The sequence below is a fragment of the Perca fluviatilis genome, chromosome 15, assembly GCF_010015445.1.
Source record: "Perca fluviatilis chromosome 15, GENO_Pfluv_1.0, whole genome shotgun sequence".
Taxonomy (NCBI): domain Eukaryota; kingdom Metazoa; phylum Chordata; class Actinopteri; order Perciformes; family Percidae; genus Perca; species Perca fluviatilis.
Genome location: NC_053126.1, coordinates 24,478,048 through 24,492,927, shown reverse-complemented (window position 1 = coordinate 24,492,927; position 14,880 = coordinate 24,478,048). Strand labels below are relative to the sequence as shown.

The following is a 14,880-nucleotide window of genomic DNA, read 5'->3' as shown; positions in this document are numbered from 1 at the left end:
ACTGAGATCTATTCGGATCCTCTGCACTTCATCGCGACTGTACTTGATCCGCGTTATAAAGACCATTACTTGGATACGGAAATAAAGCAGGGCGCACGAGAAATGATCCAGGCCGCGATGGATGCGGAGAACCCGCGTGGAGACGGAGACGGAGCGGCGCCCAACGCAGGAGATCAGAGCGCAGAAAAAAAGACTTGTCTCTCTGCACCAGATGAGGGGCATGCACCCTCGTCGTCTGATATGTTCAGTGAAATCCTGCAAGAAAGTGCCTCAAATAATAATAATAATAATAATAATAATAATAATAATAATAACAACAACAATAGGTAAGCTATTCTGTTCTTAGGCTACTATATACTGAATGTGACTATCAGATTGTAGCCATATTTCTGCTAGATATTTTTTTAATTAAACTTTAATATTAATTTATACAATTGCAATGCCTTGATTTTAGTAAAGTTAGTACACAGTCATAGCCATAAATGCAATGGTACTAATAATTGGCATAATTTCTTTCGGTGTTTTTCGGTTTCGGTTTTCGGTCTTGGTTTCCTCTTTTTTCGGTTTTCGGTTTCAGCCAAGAATTTTCATTTTGGTGCATCACTACTTTTTACTCCTCTACATTTATTTGACAACTTTAGTTACATTGCAGAGTCAGATTATTAATACAAAACACAATCAAAAAATGCGCACGTGGGCAATGATGGAGACGCATGGAGAGGCGTGATTGGGAGGAACGGCCTCCCTGATCTAAACCAGAGTGGTTGTTTGTTGTTGGACTTCTGTGCTAGTCATGGATTGTCTATAACAAACACCATGTTCAAACATAGGGATGCTCATAAGTGTACTTGGTACCAGAGCACCCTAGGTCAAAGGTCAATGATCGATTTTATAATCGTTTCATCTGATCTGAGGCCGTATGTTTTGGACACTCGGGTGAAGAAAGGGGCGGAGCGGTCAACCGATCACCATCTGGTGGTGAGTTGGGTCAGGGGGTGGGGTAAGACTCCGGACAGACCTGGTAAGCCCAAACGGGTAGTGCGGGTAAATTGGGAACGTCTGGAGGAGGCCCCTGTCCGACAGACTTTCAACTCACACCTCCGGCAGAGCTTTTCGTGCATCCCTGTGGAGGCTGGGGGCATTGAACCCGAGTGGACAATGTTCAAAGTTTCCATTGCTGAAGCTGCGGCGAGGAGCTGTGGTCTTAGGGTCTTAGGTGCCTCAAGGGGCGGTAACCCACGAACACCGTGGTGGGCACCGGTGGTCAGGGAAGCCGTCCGACTGAAGGAGTCTTTCCGGGATATGTTATCCCAGAAGACTCCAGAGGCAGTTGCAAGGTACCGAAGGGCCCGAAGGGCTGCAGCTTCTGCCGTGAAAGAGGCAAAGCAGTGGGTGTGGGAGAAGTTCGGAGAAGACGTGGAGAAGGACTTTCGGTCGGCACCAAGGTGCTTCTGGAAAACCGTTCGCCACCTCAGGAGGGGGAAGCGGGGAACCATCCAAGCTGTGTACAGTAAGGATGGGACACTGTTGACCTCAACTGAGGAGGTAATAGAGCGGTGGAAGGAGCACTTTGAGGAACTCCTAAATCCGACTAATACGCCCTCTATGGTAGAGGCAGAGCTGGAGGATGATGGGGGATTGTCGTCAATTTCCCAGGTGGAAGTTGCTGAGGTAGTTAAACAACTCCACAGTGGCAAAGCCCCGGGGATTGATGAGATCCGTCCAGAAATGCTTGAAGCTCTGGGTGTGAAGGGGCTGTCCTGGTTGACACGCCTCTTCAACATTGCGTGGAAGTCTGGGACGGTGCCTAAGGAGTGGCAGACCGGGGTGGTGGTGCCCCTTTTCAAAAAGGGGGACCAGAGGTAGTGTGCCAATTACAGGGGTATCGCACTTCTCAGCTTCCCCGGTAAAGTCTACTCAAAGGTGCTGGAAAGGAGGGTTCGGTCGATAGTCGAACCTCAGGTTGAAGAGGAACAATGCGGATTCCGTCCTGGTCGTGGAACAACGAACCAGATCTTTACTCTCGCAAGGATCCTGGAGGGAGCCTGGGAGTATGCCCAACCGGTCTACATGTGTTTTGTGGATCTGGAGAAGGCGTATGACCGGGTCCCCCGGGAGATACTGTGGGAGGTGCTGCGGGAGTATGGGGTGAGGGCGTCCCTTCTCAGGGCCATCCAATCTCTGTACGACCAAAGCGAGAGCTGTGTCCGGGTTCTCGGCAGTAAGTCGGACTCGTTTCAGGTGAGAGTTGGCCTCCGCCAGGGCTGCGCTTTGTCACCAATCCTGTTTGTAGTATTTATGGACAGGATATCGAGGCGTAGTCGGGGTGGAGAGGGGTTGCAGTTCGGTGGACTGGGGATCTCATTGCTGCTTTTTGCAGATGATGTGGTCCTGATGGCATCATCGGCCTGTGACCTTCAGCACTCACTGGATTGGTTCGCAGCCAAGTGTGAAGCGGCTGGGATGAGGATCAGCACCTCTAAATCGGAGGCCATGGTTCTCAGCAGGAAACCGATGGAGTACCTTCTCCAGATGGGAATGAGTCCTTACCCCAAGTGAAGGAGTTCAAGTACCTTGGTGTCTTGTTCGCAAGTGAGGGGACAATGGAGCGGGAGATTGGTCGGAGAATCGGCGCAGCGGGTGCGGTATTACATTCAATTTATTGCACCGTTGTGACGAAAAGAGAGCTGAGCCAGAAGGCAAAGCTCTCAATCTACCGGTCAGTTTTCGTTCCTACCATCACCTATGGTCATGAAGGCTGGGTCATGACCGAAAGAACAAGATCCAGGGTACTAGCGGCCGAAATGGGTTTCCTCAGGAGGGTGGCTGGCGTCTCCCTTAGAGATAGGGTGAGAAGCTCAGTCATCCGTGAGGAGCTCGGAAGGAGCCAGTTGAGGTGGTTCGGGCATCTGGTAAGGATGCCCCCTGGGCGCCTCCTTAGGGAGGTGTTCCAGGCACGTCCAGCTGGGAGGAGGCCTCGGGGAAGACCCATGACTAGGTGGAGAGATTATATCTCCAACCTGGCCTGGGAACGCCTCGGGATCCCCCAGTCGGAGCTGGTTAATGTGGCTCGGGAAAGGGAAGTTTGGTGTCCCCTGCTGGAGCTGCTACCCCCGCGACCCAATACCAGATAAGCGGACAAAGATGGATGGATGGACAATCAAATGAATCATGATGTATTTTTATAGATTAAGATCAAACTGTATTGATCCTGGGGGGACATTCACAAATTACCCGGCAGTACAGTATATAAAGTAGTTAAACTGAGCTCCACCTTTACCAGCTGCAACATTATAGAGATGAACACATGAATGCATCAATAATTACAATCCAGTAATATAATATATATTCTGCATAATGAATACTTTCACTTTTGGTACTTTAAGTATATTTTGATGCTAATGCTTTTACCCAAGTAAAATTTGCAGGGCTTTTACTTGTAACAGAGTACTTTTACACTGTAGTATGCTACATGTACTTATTACTAGATCTGACTGAGTACTTCTTCCAGCTCTTGCTGCTTAGTTAATCTTTCTTTGTGTGTTGTCAGAGCTTTCAGTAAACGTCAGCAGCAACTGACCGCCATGAAGGTGATCCAGAGGAACTGCGCCTGCTACCTCAAACTCAAGAACTGGCAGTGGTGGAGGCTCTTTACCAAGGTCACACACACACACACTCACACTCGCACTCTCTTAAAAAAGCAGGGAATCAGAGCAAGCTATTTTTCACGGAGGTTATGTTCTAAAGCACTGATAAACACTTGCACTCCTCAGGATTATAAGTGAACGCAGAGTTTTGTCCTGTCTGGTTCTGTGTGTCAGTTAAATGTGTGCGTCGATTTGAGACACTGAGGGGCAAAGCAGCAGTTTGGAACGAGAGGGCTGCACAGCCTGCATGCTGTTATTGCCTGGGGGTTACACACCCATGTGGGGCCCAAAGGCTCTTTATTGACGCCCATAAATGTCCAGACTGACCAAAAAGAAAAGAGAGAATCCAGGCAGAGGGCAGGGTCTCTGCAGATACAGACGCCACCACGCACTTCTAGTGGGTCATAAGTGATGATTGAGAGGGATTACTTCTGTATTAGTCTGTAAATTGTATTTTTAGGAAAACCGGTTCCATATTATACCTTTAAAAACATTTCCTGTAAATGAGATGAAACCATGAACTGTATATTGAAAATAAAGCCAGGCTGAGTTGTGGATGTGTGACGGGTCTGTCCGTGGTTCAGGTGAAGCCCCTGCTGCAGGTCACCCGACAAGAAGAAGAAATGGGTCAGAAAGATGAGGAGCTAAAGGCAGCGAAGGAGGTGGCGGCCAAGGTGGAGACCGAGCTGAAGGACATCTCCCAGAAACACACCCAGGTGAAAGAAATGCAGCTCTTTATCTTTTATTTTATTTTTTTATTATCTTAAAAGTTCCATAAATGACAGGAGTGTGTGTTTGTAGCTGATGGAGGAGCGAGCCCAGCTGGAGATGAAGCTGCACGCGGAGACGGAGCTGTACGCTGAGGCGGAGGAGATGAGGGTGCGGCTGGAGGCCAAGAAGCAGGAGCTGGAGGAGGTGCTGCACGAGATGGAGTCTCGGCTGGAGGAGGAGGAGGACCGCAGCAACGCCCTGCACAATGAGAAGAAGGAGATGGAGCAGCAGCTGCAGGTCCACACAACTTATTATTATTACACAGTCTTATGAGACAGAGTATCTCATTAGGGATTAATTGACATTGTCATCTTAATAACTAATCTTCTAAAATGAAGTACATAATCAAAAATGTTCAGTAATATAAGATACACCTTTGTCTCCTTTAGGAGAAATTTGGGTAAAACATTAATTGAAGGTATCTACATAACAGTGACATGAACACATGAACCTTAACCCTAACTTGTCATGACAAAAACCGAATGACACTTGCGACAGAAACGTCATAAACGTTTATGACTTGTTTATAATGTTTATGACACGTTCATGACAGTGTCATGTCACTCTTATGTAGATACCTTCAAGTAAAGTGTAACCGAACCCCCCACACACACACACACACACACACACACACACACACACACACACAAGAAAGAGAAGCTACTGCACATCGTCCCCCTCATATTCTACATATATTCTACCCAGATATTGCACTTTTCCCATTAGATCATACTGTGATCAATAACTTATGTATTGCACAATGTCATATATATTACGCACTCACTATCAAATCAAAAATATTGCACCAATGCCCTACCAGATATTGCACATCCTTCGCTTACCATAACCGTAAAATAGAATAACATTAATAAATTAATAGAACAAACATGCTGCACCCTTTTTTATTTTGTTACATGCTCTATTTTTCACCTATATTCCACCACACCTGATGCTTTTCTCTGCAGCTGATGGAGGCCCACATAGCAGAGGAGGAAGACGCTCGTCAGAAGCTGCAGATGGAGAAAGTGTCAGTGGAGGGAAAAGTCAAGAAAATGGAGGAGGACATTCTGATGATGGAGGACCAGAATAACAAACTGCAGAAGGTAGAAAGAGTTTAGCAGTTTGGTCTGGTGGTGTGGTCTGTGTTGTAATACACAGTAACACACACTGTGCTCTTGTGTGTCTACAGGAGCGAAAGCTTCTGGAGGAGCGGCTGGCTGACATGAGCTCTAACCTGGCAGAGGAGGAGGAGAAGTCCAAGAACCTGACCAAACTCAAGACCAAACACGAGTCCATGATCTCAGACCTGGAGTGTCAGTCAGCAAAATACTCCTCCATTCAGTTTTACTCACATCTGTTTAGATATATAGAAGAGGACAGCTAATAATGTATTGACCTTGGTCTTACTAATCAAAAACTGTCAATCAGAAGTTTTTATTTTATTTTCATTTGAGTTTTTCTCTTTTCTGTAATTAAATAAACGAACAAGGACAATATCCTTGTGTGTAATACAATAAATACAAAGCACATATAAGGTGTGCAGAGGAAATATTATTACATTATCATTATTATATTTACAGAATTTAGAGAAACAGAAATCAAGTCTATGAGCTCCTTTATAAATATATAACAAAGTCAGACTTTTTACCTGTAAATTTGGATTTATAAATGAGATTTAGCCTAGAAGATTTAAAATATTGTATATGGCTGAGAACTCAAATTTCATTCATCTTCTAGGATGATTCGGCACGTTTCCAACAAGAAAAATGAAAGTGTATTGTAAAGGTGGCAAGTGATATTAATTGCAGGAAGTTTAGAGTTCTTAATAACAAATTGACCTAACAATTATTTTTTCCCATAACCCCAACCTCCTGCAGTGCGCATGAAGAAGGAGGAGAAGGGTCGCCTGGACATGGAGAAGGCCAAGAGGAAGGTGGAGGCGGAGCTGGGCGACCTGCAGGAGCAGCACGCCGACCTGCAGGCCCAACTGGCCGAACTCCGAGCCCAGCTGGCCGCCAAGGAAGAGGAGCTGCAGGCCACGCAGGCCCGGTAAGCACACGATGTTCACGACAGCCGACAACAACACACTGTTGGACAGAATGACCATAGTGACGATACAGGGTTTTTCCTGCATAGACATTTTTGGCGACCCCCCCCCCAAAGAGGTTTTAGCCAGCACCAAAGGAAAATCATCAGCACCAAAATGATAAGAATTGATAATAAAAAATGGCAATTAAAATCCTCTCTAAATGTGTTTAAGAGCAATTGACCAAACAAGCGTTAAACAAGCAGACCATAAACTTGAATAGGAGCGCTAAAATTCTGACTGTAGAAAAACTCCCCCAAAGTTGCTAAAACTAAATTCTTTTTTACGAGAAAAACAATAGCACATGTCCTCCGTATCCTTATGGTAGCTGATCCTAGAAAGACATTTTCACCCAGACAATAATGAAACTCCTGAAATTAAAAGAGCCGGATGTGGTATATATTAGAAACTTTATCAGAACCTTATTTTGTGTGCACAGTTTGGAGGAGGAGTGCAACCAGCGTGGGTCGGCAGTGAAGCGAGTTCGGGAGTTGGAGGTTTTGCTCTCGGAGCTGCAGGAGGACTTGGAGGCGGAGAGGGCGGCCAGGGGGAAGGTGGAGGCGGCCCGGCGGGACCTCGGAGAGGAGCTGAACGCTCTGCGCACCGAGCTGGAGGACAGCCTGGGTACCACCGCCGCCCAGCAAGAGCTAAGGTCTGATTAGCTATGATCTGATGTTTCCTACATGTGCGGTACCGGTACCTGATTGGTCGACACATTCTAATACAAACAGAGGACTAGATAACAGTGTAACCTGCATACAAGTGGACATGTGTAAGCCAAACCTGTCGGCCGTGTCGCTGTTGGATGTGTCTTGGTGATGTGGTGTGTATATGTGTGACTGACAGGGCCAAGCGTGAGCAGGAGGTGAGCATGCTGAAGAAAGCCATGGAGGACGAGGGGCGGAGCCACGAGGCCCAAGTCCAGGACCTGAGACAGAAACACAGCCAGGCTGTGGAGGAGCTCACTGAGCAGCTGGAGCAGGCCAAGAGGGTACACACACACACACACACACACACACACACACACACACACACACACACACACACACACACACACTTCTAGTGCAGACGTACTCAAAAACACACTTAAACACATAAAAATATCATAATAATATATAAGCGAAACACTGTCCGGTCTGGACTGATTTGCAATTCACTCTATTTTCTGACTTTTATCTGGACTTTGAGACGGTTTTGAGATTTCTGCTTTCACCCCGAAATACAATAGACATGAATAGAATTTAGTTGTGGTGCTCACAGAAATTAAACACAGAACACACTGTCAACAGCGTTTATAGGGACTGGGGCTGCAACTAACTTGTTTTGATCGATTAATCATTAGATTTTTTTAGGTTAGTTGTTTAGTTTTTATAATCTCAGAAAATTGAAAAAAATCTTTTAACCTTCCATGAGTTGATTGACATTTTAAAATTTCTAGTTACAAAACTTTTTATTTTTTGTTGTTGCAGATATTAAAGCAGCAGTAAAAAACATGGTATGACCTTAATGCATACGTATTTAAGTAATGATAAATAATGATGAGAGATGAATGTGAAAATTTACAAAAAAAACGTCTCCCTTATATGTGACCAGTGCACTTCCAATACATTTTTAAAAACATACTGAGGCGGACTCAGTCCCTCACTTAGCTCCACGTCTCTCCGCCCAGGTGAGAGCTGGTCTGGAGAAAGCCAAGCAGGCTCTGGAGAAGGAGTCTGCAGATCTGAGCGCTGACCTGCGATCCCTCGCCAGCGCCAAACAGGACGTGGAGCACAAGAAGAAGAAGGTGGAGGGCCAGCTGAACGAGCTGAACTCGCGCTTCAACGAGAGCGAGCGGCAGAGGACCGAGCTCGGGGAGCGAGTCTCCAAGTTGACTGTGAGTCACAAAAACACTGACAAATCAACACTGAAGCACCATATATCAAAGCCTGCTTGTATCCAAATATATGCTGTACATGTGTCAAGGTAAATACACTGAAAGTTAAACAGTGGCCAACTGAAAACTAACAACGAAGGATAATTTTTGTAGTCGAGTAATCGGTCGATTATTTTCTCGATTAATCGATTTGTTGTTTGGTCTATAAAAATCTGTGAAAATCTGTGTTTCCCAAAGCCAAAGAGGACGTCCTGAAATGTCTTGTTTTTTCCATAACTCACAGATATTCAGTTTACTGTCACAGAGGAGTGAAGCAACTACAAAATATTCACATTTAAGAAGCTCTAATTAGAGAATTCTTACCCTTTTTTTTTAATGAAAAAAGGACTCAAACCGATTAATCGTTATAAAATAGTTGGCGATTAATTTAAAAGTTGACAACTAATCAATTGATCGATTAATCTTCACAGCTCTAAGTTCAACCAGCATTCGTCTTTGTTAAATGTGATGTGTTAGTCCTGATTTTAATTACATGTAGACTAGAAAATATAGAGCAAATTCAATGGTCACCCTTCCTCCATCTGTCTCTTTGTCTCTATCCCTCTACCTTCTATCTGCTTTTCCTTCTCTTTGCCTCCTCCAGACGGAGCTGGACAGTGTGACGGGTCTGTTGAACGAGGCAGAAGGAAAGAACATCAAGCTGAGCAAAGACGTCTCCAGTCTGTCCTCCCAGCTCCAGGATGCACAGGTGAGGGACACCACACACACACACACACATACACACCACTTTATAAAGTTGTTGGTCTGCTTTTGAGCTAACATTAGCGTGCCAACATGCTCACAATGACAATGCTGACATGCTCATGTTTAGCAGGTCTGATCTTTACCATGTTCATCATCTTTGTTTAGCAAGTTGGTATCATGGATGTATTATATGACCTGGATACAGCCTTCATGGCGGAGCCTCCTATGAGAGTCGCTAAGTGGCGTATACGCCAAAAAAGGTTTCTATGCTTCCGGGTTTACTTCCGTGATATGCGGCCCACTGAACATGTGCAGTAGGGTTTCTCCCGCTGGCCTTGTTTGCAGTTGGAGGTGTCCTGGCAGCAGTTTTACAGACGTTTTTTACAATGGAGACCCTATGGGGAAAATCCTTTCTGGGCCGCAGGGGGGGGGATTGTTGAAAGGCTGAGCGCTGTTCCTGGGGGTGCTGGTTAGTATGTAGTATGTTAGTATTTGCTAATTAGCTAATTTTGGTTTCAAATCATCATCTGATGACTGACTGTACAAAATGTGGTGCCAATCCTTCACGTAGATTTTGAGACATTTCCCTGAATAAGTGAAAACCTTGACCCACTGGTGGTGCTGGAGGGTTCAGGGGATCACCAAAGTCAGTGGGGTTTGTCTTCTTAGGACCATGAAGGTGCAACATTTCACTCACCATAGGTAGATATTTCTGTCTGGCGGATAAACCTCTTTTTCTCCTCGATCTTCTTCTCCAGGAGCTGCTGTCGGAGGAGACCCGACAGAAGCTGAATCTGTCTGGACGTCTGCGTCAGACGGAGGAGGACAGGAACAGCCTGATGGAGCAGCTGGAGGAGGAGACAGAGGCCAAGCGGGCCGTGGAGAGGCAGGTCTCTAGCCTCAACATGCAGGTCAGTACATTCAGACAGATTATGAAATGTGCGCCGTTCAAGTCACGAGGCAGTCGGAGAACAATCAGCGGCGTCCCAAACACCGAAAGGTAGCACCCATGTATAAACCTGACAAACTCCTGTAAGCTCTCGCTGTTTCACCTCCCGTCAGCTGTCGGACTCCAAGAAGAAGCTGGACGAGATGTCGGGCACTGTGGAGGCGCTGGAGGAGGGGAAGAAGCGTCTGCAGCGCGAGCTGGAGGCGGCCAACAGCGACTACGAGGAGAAGGCGTCGGCCTACGACAAGCTGGAGAAGAGCCGCGGCCGGATGCAGCAGGAGCTGGAGGACGTCCTCATGGACCTGGACAGCCAGCGGCAGCTCGTCTCCAACCTGGAGAAGAAGCAGAAGAAGTTTGATCAGGTCTGACGGCAACTCTGGGAGATATTTACCTAGCTTTGTCTAACTTCACATACACTTCATTTACTACGTATTTTTGTTCCCCGTCATTTACATTGAAAGACATTTTAAAACACTCCAAACATTCCTACATAAAAAACTTCCCTCAGTGCAGATGTACTTTCTGTTCATTTTACATTCACATCTAATCTCCGGTGAACTCCTCTGTCTTCATGTCCGTCAGATGCTGGCAGAGGAGCGCGCCGTGTCCTGTAAGTTTGCGGAGGAGCGGGATCGGGCGGAGGCGGAGGCGAGGGAGAAGGAAACGCGGGTCTTGGCTCTGGCCAGAGCGCTGGAGGAAAACCAGGGCGCTCTGGAGGAGGCGGAGAAGACCATGAAGGGGCTCCGAGCTGACATGGAGGACCTCATCAGCTCCAAGGATGACGTGGGGAAGAGTGTAAGAGGAAACATCTGAACATGAACAAATTATTTTTTTTATTTTCTTTGACATCTTTTCTGATCTTAGCCCCTGTTCTCTACACTCTCCATTGGCTCCCGGTGCATTTCAGAATCAATTTTAACATTTGTTTTTAAGGCCTTAAATGGCCTGGCCTCGCCGTATTTGTCTGAGATTTTAACCCTTTGCCAGCACAACGGGTCATTACGGTCATCCAATCAACTCATTGTAGAAGTCCCAAGGTAAAGGTAGAAATTATGGGATGATTGTGCTTTTGCAGTTGCTGTCCCAAGACTTTGGAACAAGTTACCTGCTGATATTCGCATTATTACTCACTTTAAAATCCAAACTCGAACCATAATTTTTCTTAGAATGACTTTCAATACATAGCAGAGCTGTGACATTTTCCCTTTCTTTCGCCTGTTTTTATGCAACCTTTTCTGATTTTACTGTATTCTATGTTTTATTCTTTTTATTGTATAGTATGTTGTTTTATTCTTGGTCCTTGATGTAAAGTACTTTGGATACCTGCTGGTTGCTGTAAAGCGCTATATCAATAAATGTTGATTGATTGATTGATTATCCTCTCTCGGTTCTCCGTCAGGTCCACGACCTGGAGAAGGCCAAGCGCGGCCTGGAGGCCATCGTGGACGAGATGAGGACGCAGATGGAGGAGCTGGAGGACGAGCTGCAGGTGGCCGAGGACGCCAAGCTGCGTCTGGACGTCAACACTCAGGCTCTCCGAGCGCAGCACGAGAGGGAGCTGCACGCCCGCGATGAGCTGGGCGAGGAGAAGAGGAAGCAGCTGCTCAAACAGGCTGAGTACAACCTGCTGCTGCTCTTAACGCAAGATCTGGGGCACGTTCAATCTTAAAACGCTGTGCACCGTTTTTGCTACGGTTTCCTGGTTGAACGACGCGTTTCCTCGGAACGGCGTGCAACAGCTTTGAGTTATGTTTTCTCTCGTTTGGTGGGTGTGTCTCTCATTTAGTCACAGGTGATACCCAATCAGCAGAGACGTGTCCGTAAACCCGTGGTGATAAAAAGGCAGAGCGCTTGCGCACACAGCAGAGTGTGCAACGCGTTTTGCAGCGTTTTAAAAAACGTGTTGCTACGGGCTGAACATGGCCCTGATCATGCTGCTGGAAGGGAAGTTTCATGTTTCCTTATCTCCTTCTGTTCTCTGGTGTGTCCTAACAACTAGTTTTGCTGCTTCCATCCTCAGTTTTCACAGGTCACACAGCTTTTTATTCTAGTATGATTTTAGCTTGTGCAGATATTATGCATGAAGGCAAAGTGAATAAAGTGGATAATACTCTTAGAAATAGTATATAAATGCAATTTGAATATGGTAGATTAAATGTTCACATTTTTCTTATACAGTCTGTCTGAAGCGCTCCGTTTTAGCGCCTGTCTCTTTAAGCCCCCCCCCTCCCAAAACGAGTGCTCCGATTGGTCAACGTTTCCGGGTCTTCAGCATCAGAGTCTCTGCACCATTACTGCAGCTGGGGAATATATATATATATATATATATATATATAGATAGATAGATAGATAGATAGATAGATAGATAGATAGATATAGATAGATAGATAGATAGATATAGATAGATAGATAGATAGATAGATAGATAGATAGATAGATAGATAGATAGATATAGATAGATAGATAGATAGATCTGACATTACAACCGTACAGAAGTCCTGATGGCTCTTTAAAAGGCCCAGCTTTGGATTACGGGTTGTGTGCATTTCTCTATGGATTTTTGCTATCTTCGCAGCAGCTCGACCTGATTTTATAATTAAAAAAAAAACTCTCTTTACAATATGGCACCTTTTTAAATGAATTTGTAGTTTGGACAGTGTGTGTACTCACCCACATTGTTATAAAATCGAATAAATCAAACTAAAATAAAGAGTAAAATGACAGTATGTCTAACTGTTCTCCCTGCTGTCACTCCATCAGGTGCGTGAGCTGGAGGCGGAGCTGGAGGAGGAGAGGAAGCAGCGAGGTCAGGCATCGGGCAGCAAGAAGAAGCTGGAGGGGGAGCTGAAGGACATGGAGGACCAACTGGAGGCCACCAGCAGGGGGCGCGACGAAGCCGTCAAGCAGCTCCGCAAGATCCAGGTCAGCCTCAAAGTAGTCTCGCTTTGCCAGACCCTCCTCCACAGCGCAGCGGAGGAGGGTCTGGCTAGTCCACATAGCATTCTGGGATGGGAGAAAAACGTGCTCTGGTTTATTCTTTAAACCAATCACAATCGTCATGGGCGGCGCTAAGCACCGGGAAAAGCCACGGTGCCGCTGCAAAATAGCCTCGGGAAGGAACTTGTTTTGGTGGAATGTGTATGTTCAAAGGTTGTTTTTAGTCGTGCAACAGAAAACTGTCTGGATTTACCCCGCAGAGATCTGAGGAGCAGTTAACCATTGTCCTCAGAAATCCGGCAAAGTTTAAAATTCCAACACAAACAAAACGGAAGGCAACTGACATCCGGCTGAAAAGAGTGAAATTCGGCGGAATTTCCTACGGCAACGGAGCTATCCCGGAAGTGGAACGTCGTGGATATAGATTAGCCTCAGTGCAACTAAAGCTGCACAATTCTCGTTTTGATCGAGTATTTGACATCATGAATTTGACATGTTACATACCGCGTTTTTTGTTTTGTTCTCTTGTTCGAGTGGTTACTCAGTTACTAAACTACAAGAGTCAACCTGCGTCAGATATATTTACAAGCCTGCATGACCTGCTCCGTTCTGGTCACAGGGCCAGGTGAAGGATCTCCAGAGGGACCTGGAGGACTCGCGGGCGGCCCAGAAGGAGGTCCTGGCCTCAGCCAGAGAGTCTGAGCGCAGATCCAAGGCCATGGAGGCGGACATCGTCCAGCTGCACGAGGTGACGCCTGTGGTGCCTTCTTACACCGCAGCTTCACAATATGAGCTTGTTGTTTTCCAGCAATTGTGACACGAACATGTTTAAGTTGTTGTTGACCTTAGGGAGAGATGACATGATCTTCATTTGTGTTTCTCTGTCCAGATGTTGGCAGCAGTCGAGAGAGCTCGTAAGCAGGCAGAGGCAGAAAGAGACGAGCTGTCTGAAGAGCTGGCCAGTAACTCTTCTGGAAAGTGGGTGTCTTATGTTATTAACACACGAGATGGACACCAAAATTATTAGGACATTTCCCCTGGGCACCATGAATTTTCATTGAAAATGTAGCCAATAGTTGTTGCGATATCAGATTTTTTCTATCTATTATTTGGGATTTTTATTAGATTATTGGCAGAGTCATCAGATTGTAAACATCGGAAGGAATCCAAGTTTTGTGATGCTAACAGCAAATAGAAAGTACAATTCAATCTAGATGTTTGAATTTAAATTACCCATTGGTTTGTAAAGATATAACTTTTCTTTTCGCAACTTATTATTTTCCCATCAGAAATATATATTCTTGTGAGTAGAAGAAAGAAAAAGTCTTGCGATCCACAATGAAAATGTGATTGTCCTCTCTAATCAGATTTACTTTCCAACCTTCCCTCCGTCCTCCTCGTTGTGTTCAGATCGCTAATGTCGGATGAGAAGCGTCGCCTGGACGCTAAGATCAGCCAGCTGGAGGAGGAGCTGGAGGAGGAGCAGGCCAACGTGGAGAGCCTCAATGACCGGCTGAGGAAGAGCCAGCAGCTGGTAGGCCCAGAGTAGGGCTGTAAATCACCATACCATATTATATCCATTCTTTGGACGACGATCGGGGGTGGCAGTAGCTCAGTCCGTAGGGAGTTGGGTTGGGAGGGTCGCAGGTTCAAGTCCCCGTACGGACCAAAGTATAGAGTGTGGACTGGTAGCTGGAGAGATGCCAGTTCACCTCCTGGGCACTGCCAAGGTGCAGTATATTGCAATATATTATTTCACAATTCCATTACTGAGCTCGTCGAGACATTTCAATTAAAAACTAACTACTCTTTTTAATAAAAAAGAGTAAATATAAAGCGGGAATTTCAAAATAAAGGCACATCTTAAAGT

The 14,880-nt window shown here is 45.8% G+C and overlaps 1 protein-coding gene across 2 annotated transcripts in view; it reads left to right on the top strand.

The window, feature by feature from the left end:
* The window catches only part of LOC120574739 (myosin-11-like), a 45,583-nt gene that overhangs the window by 23,619 nt on the left and 7,084 nt on the right, over window positions 1-14,880 (top strand). For both annotated transcript variants that reach the window (XM_039825159.1, XM_039825158.1), the window contains exons 20-37: window positions 3,551-3,659; window positions 4,232-4,363; window positions 4,449-4,655; window positions 5,384-5,521; window positions 5,608-5,731; window positions 6,296-6,467; window positions 6,944-7,156; window positions 7,351-7,495; window positions 8,174-8,380; window positions 9,024-9,128; window positions 9,883-10,035; window positions 10,187-10,435; window positions 10,656-10,868; window positions 11,473-11,685; window positions 12,834-12,995; window positions 13,630-13,758; window positions 13,900-13,988; window positions 14,421-14,544. In XM_039825159.1, the coding sequence (XP_039681093.1) occupies window positions 3,551-3,659; window positions 4,232-4,363; window positions 4,449-4,655; window positions 5,384-5,521; window positions 5,608-5,731; window positions 6,296-6,467; window positions 6,944-7,156; window positions 7,351-7,495; window positions 8,174-8,380; window positions 9,024-9,128; window positions 9,883-10,035; window positions 10,187-10,435; window positions 10,656-10,868; window positions 11,473-11,685; window positions 12,834-12,995; window positions 13,630-13,758; window positions 13,900-13,988; window positions 14,421-14,544 (2,884 nt within the window). The remainder of the gene's footprint in view (window positions 1-3,550; window positions 3,660-4,231; window positions 4,364-4,448; window positions 4,656-5,383; window positions 5,522-5,607; window positions 5,732-6,295; window positions 6,468-6,943; window positions 7,157-7,350; window positions 7,496-8,173; window positions 8,381-9,023; window positions 9,129-9,882; window positions 10,036-10,186; window positions 10,436-10,655; window positions 10,869-11,472; window positions 11,686-12,833; window positions 12,996-13,629; window positions 13,759-13,899; window positions 13,989-14,420; window positions 14,545-14,880) is intronic.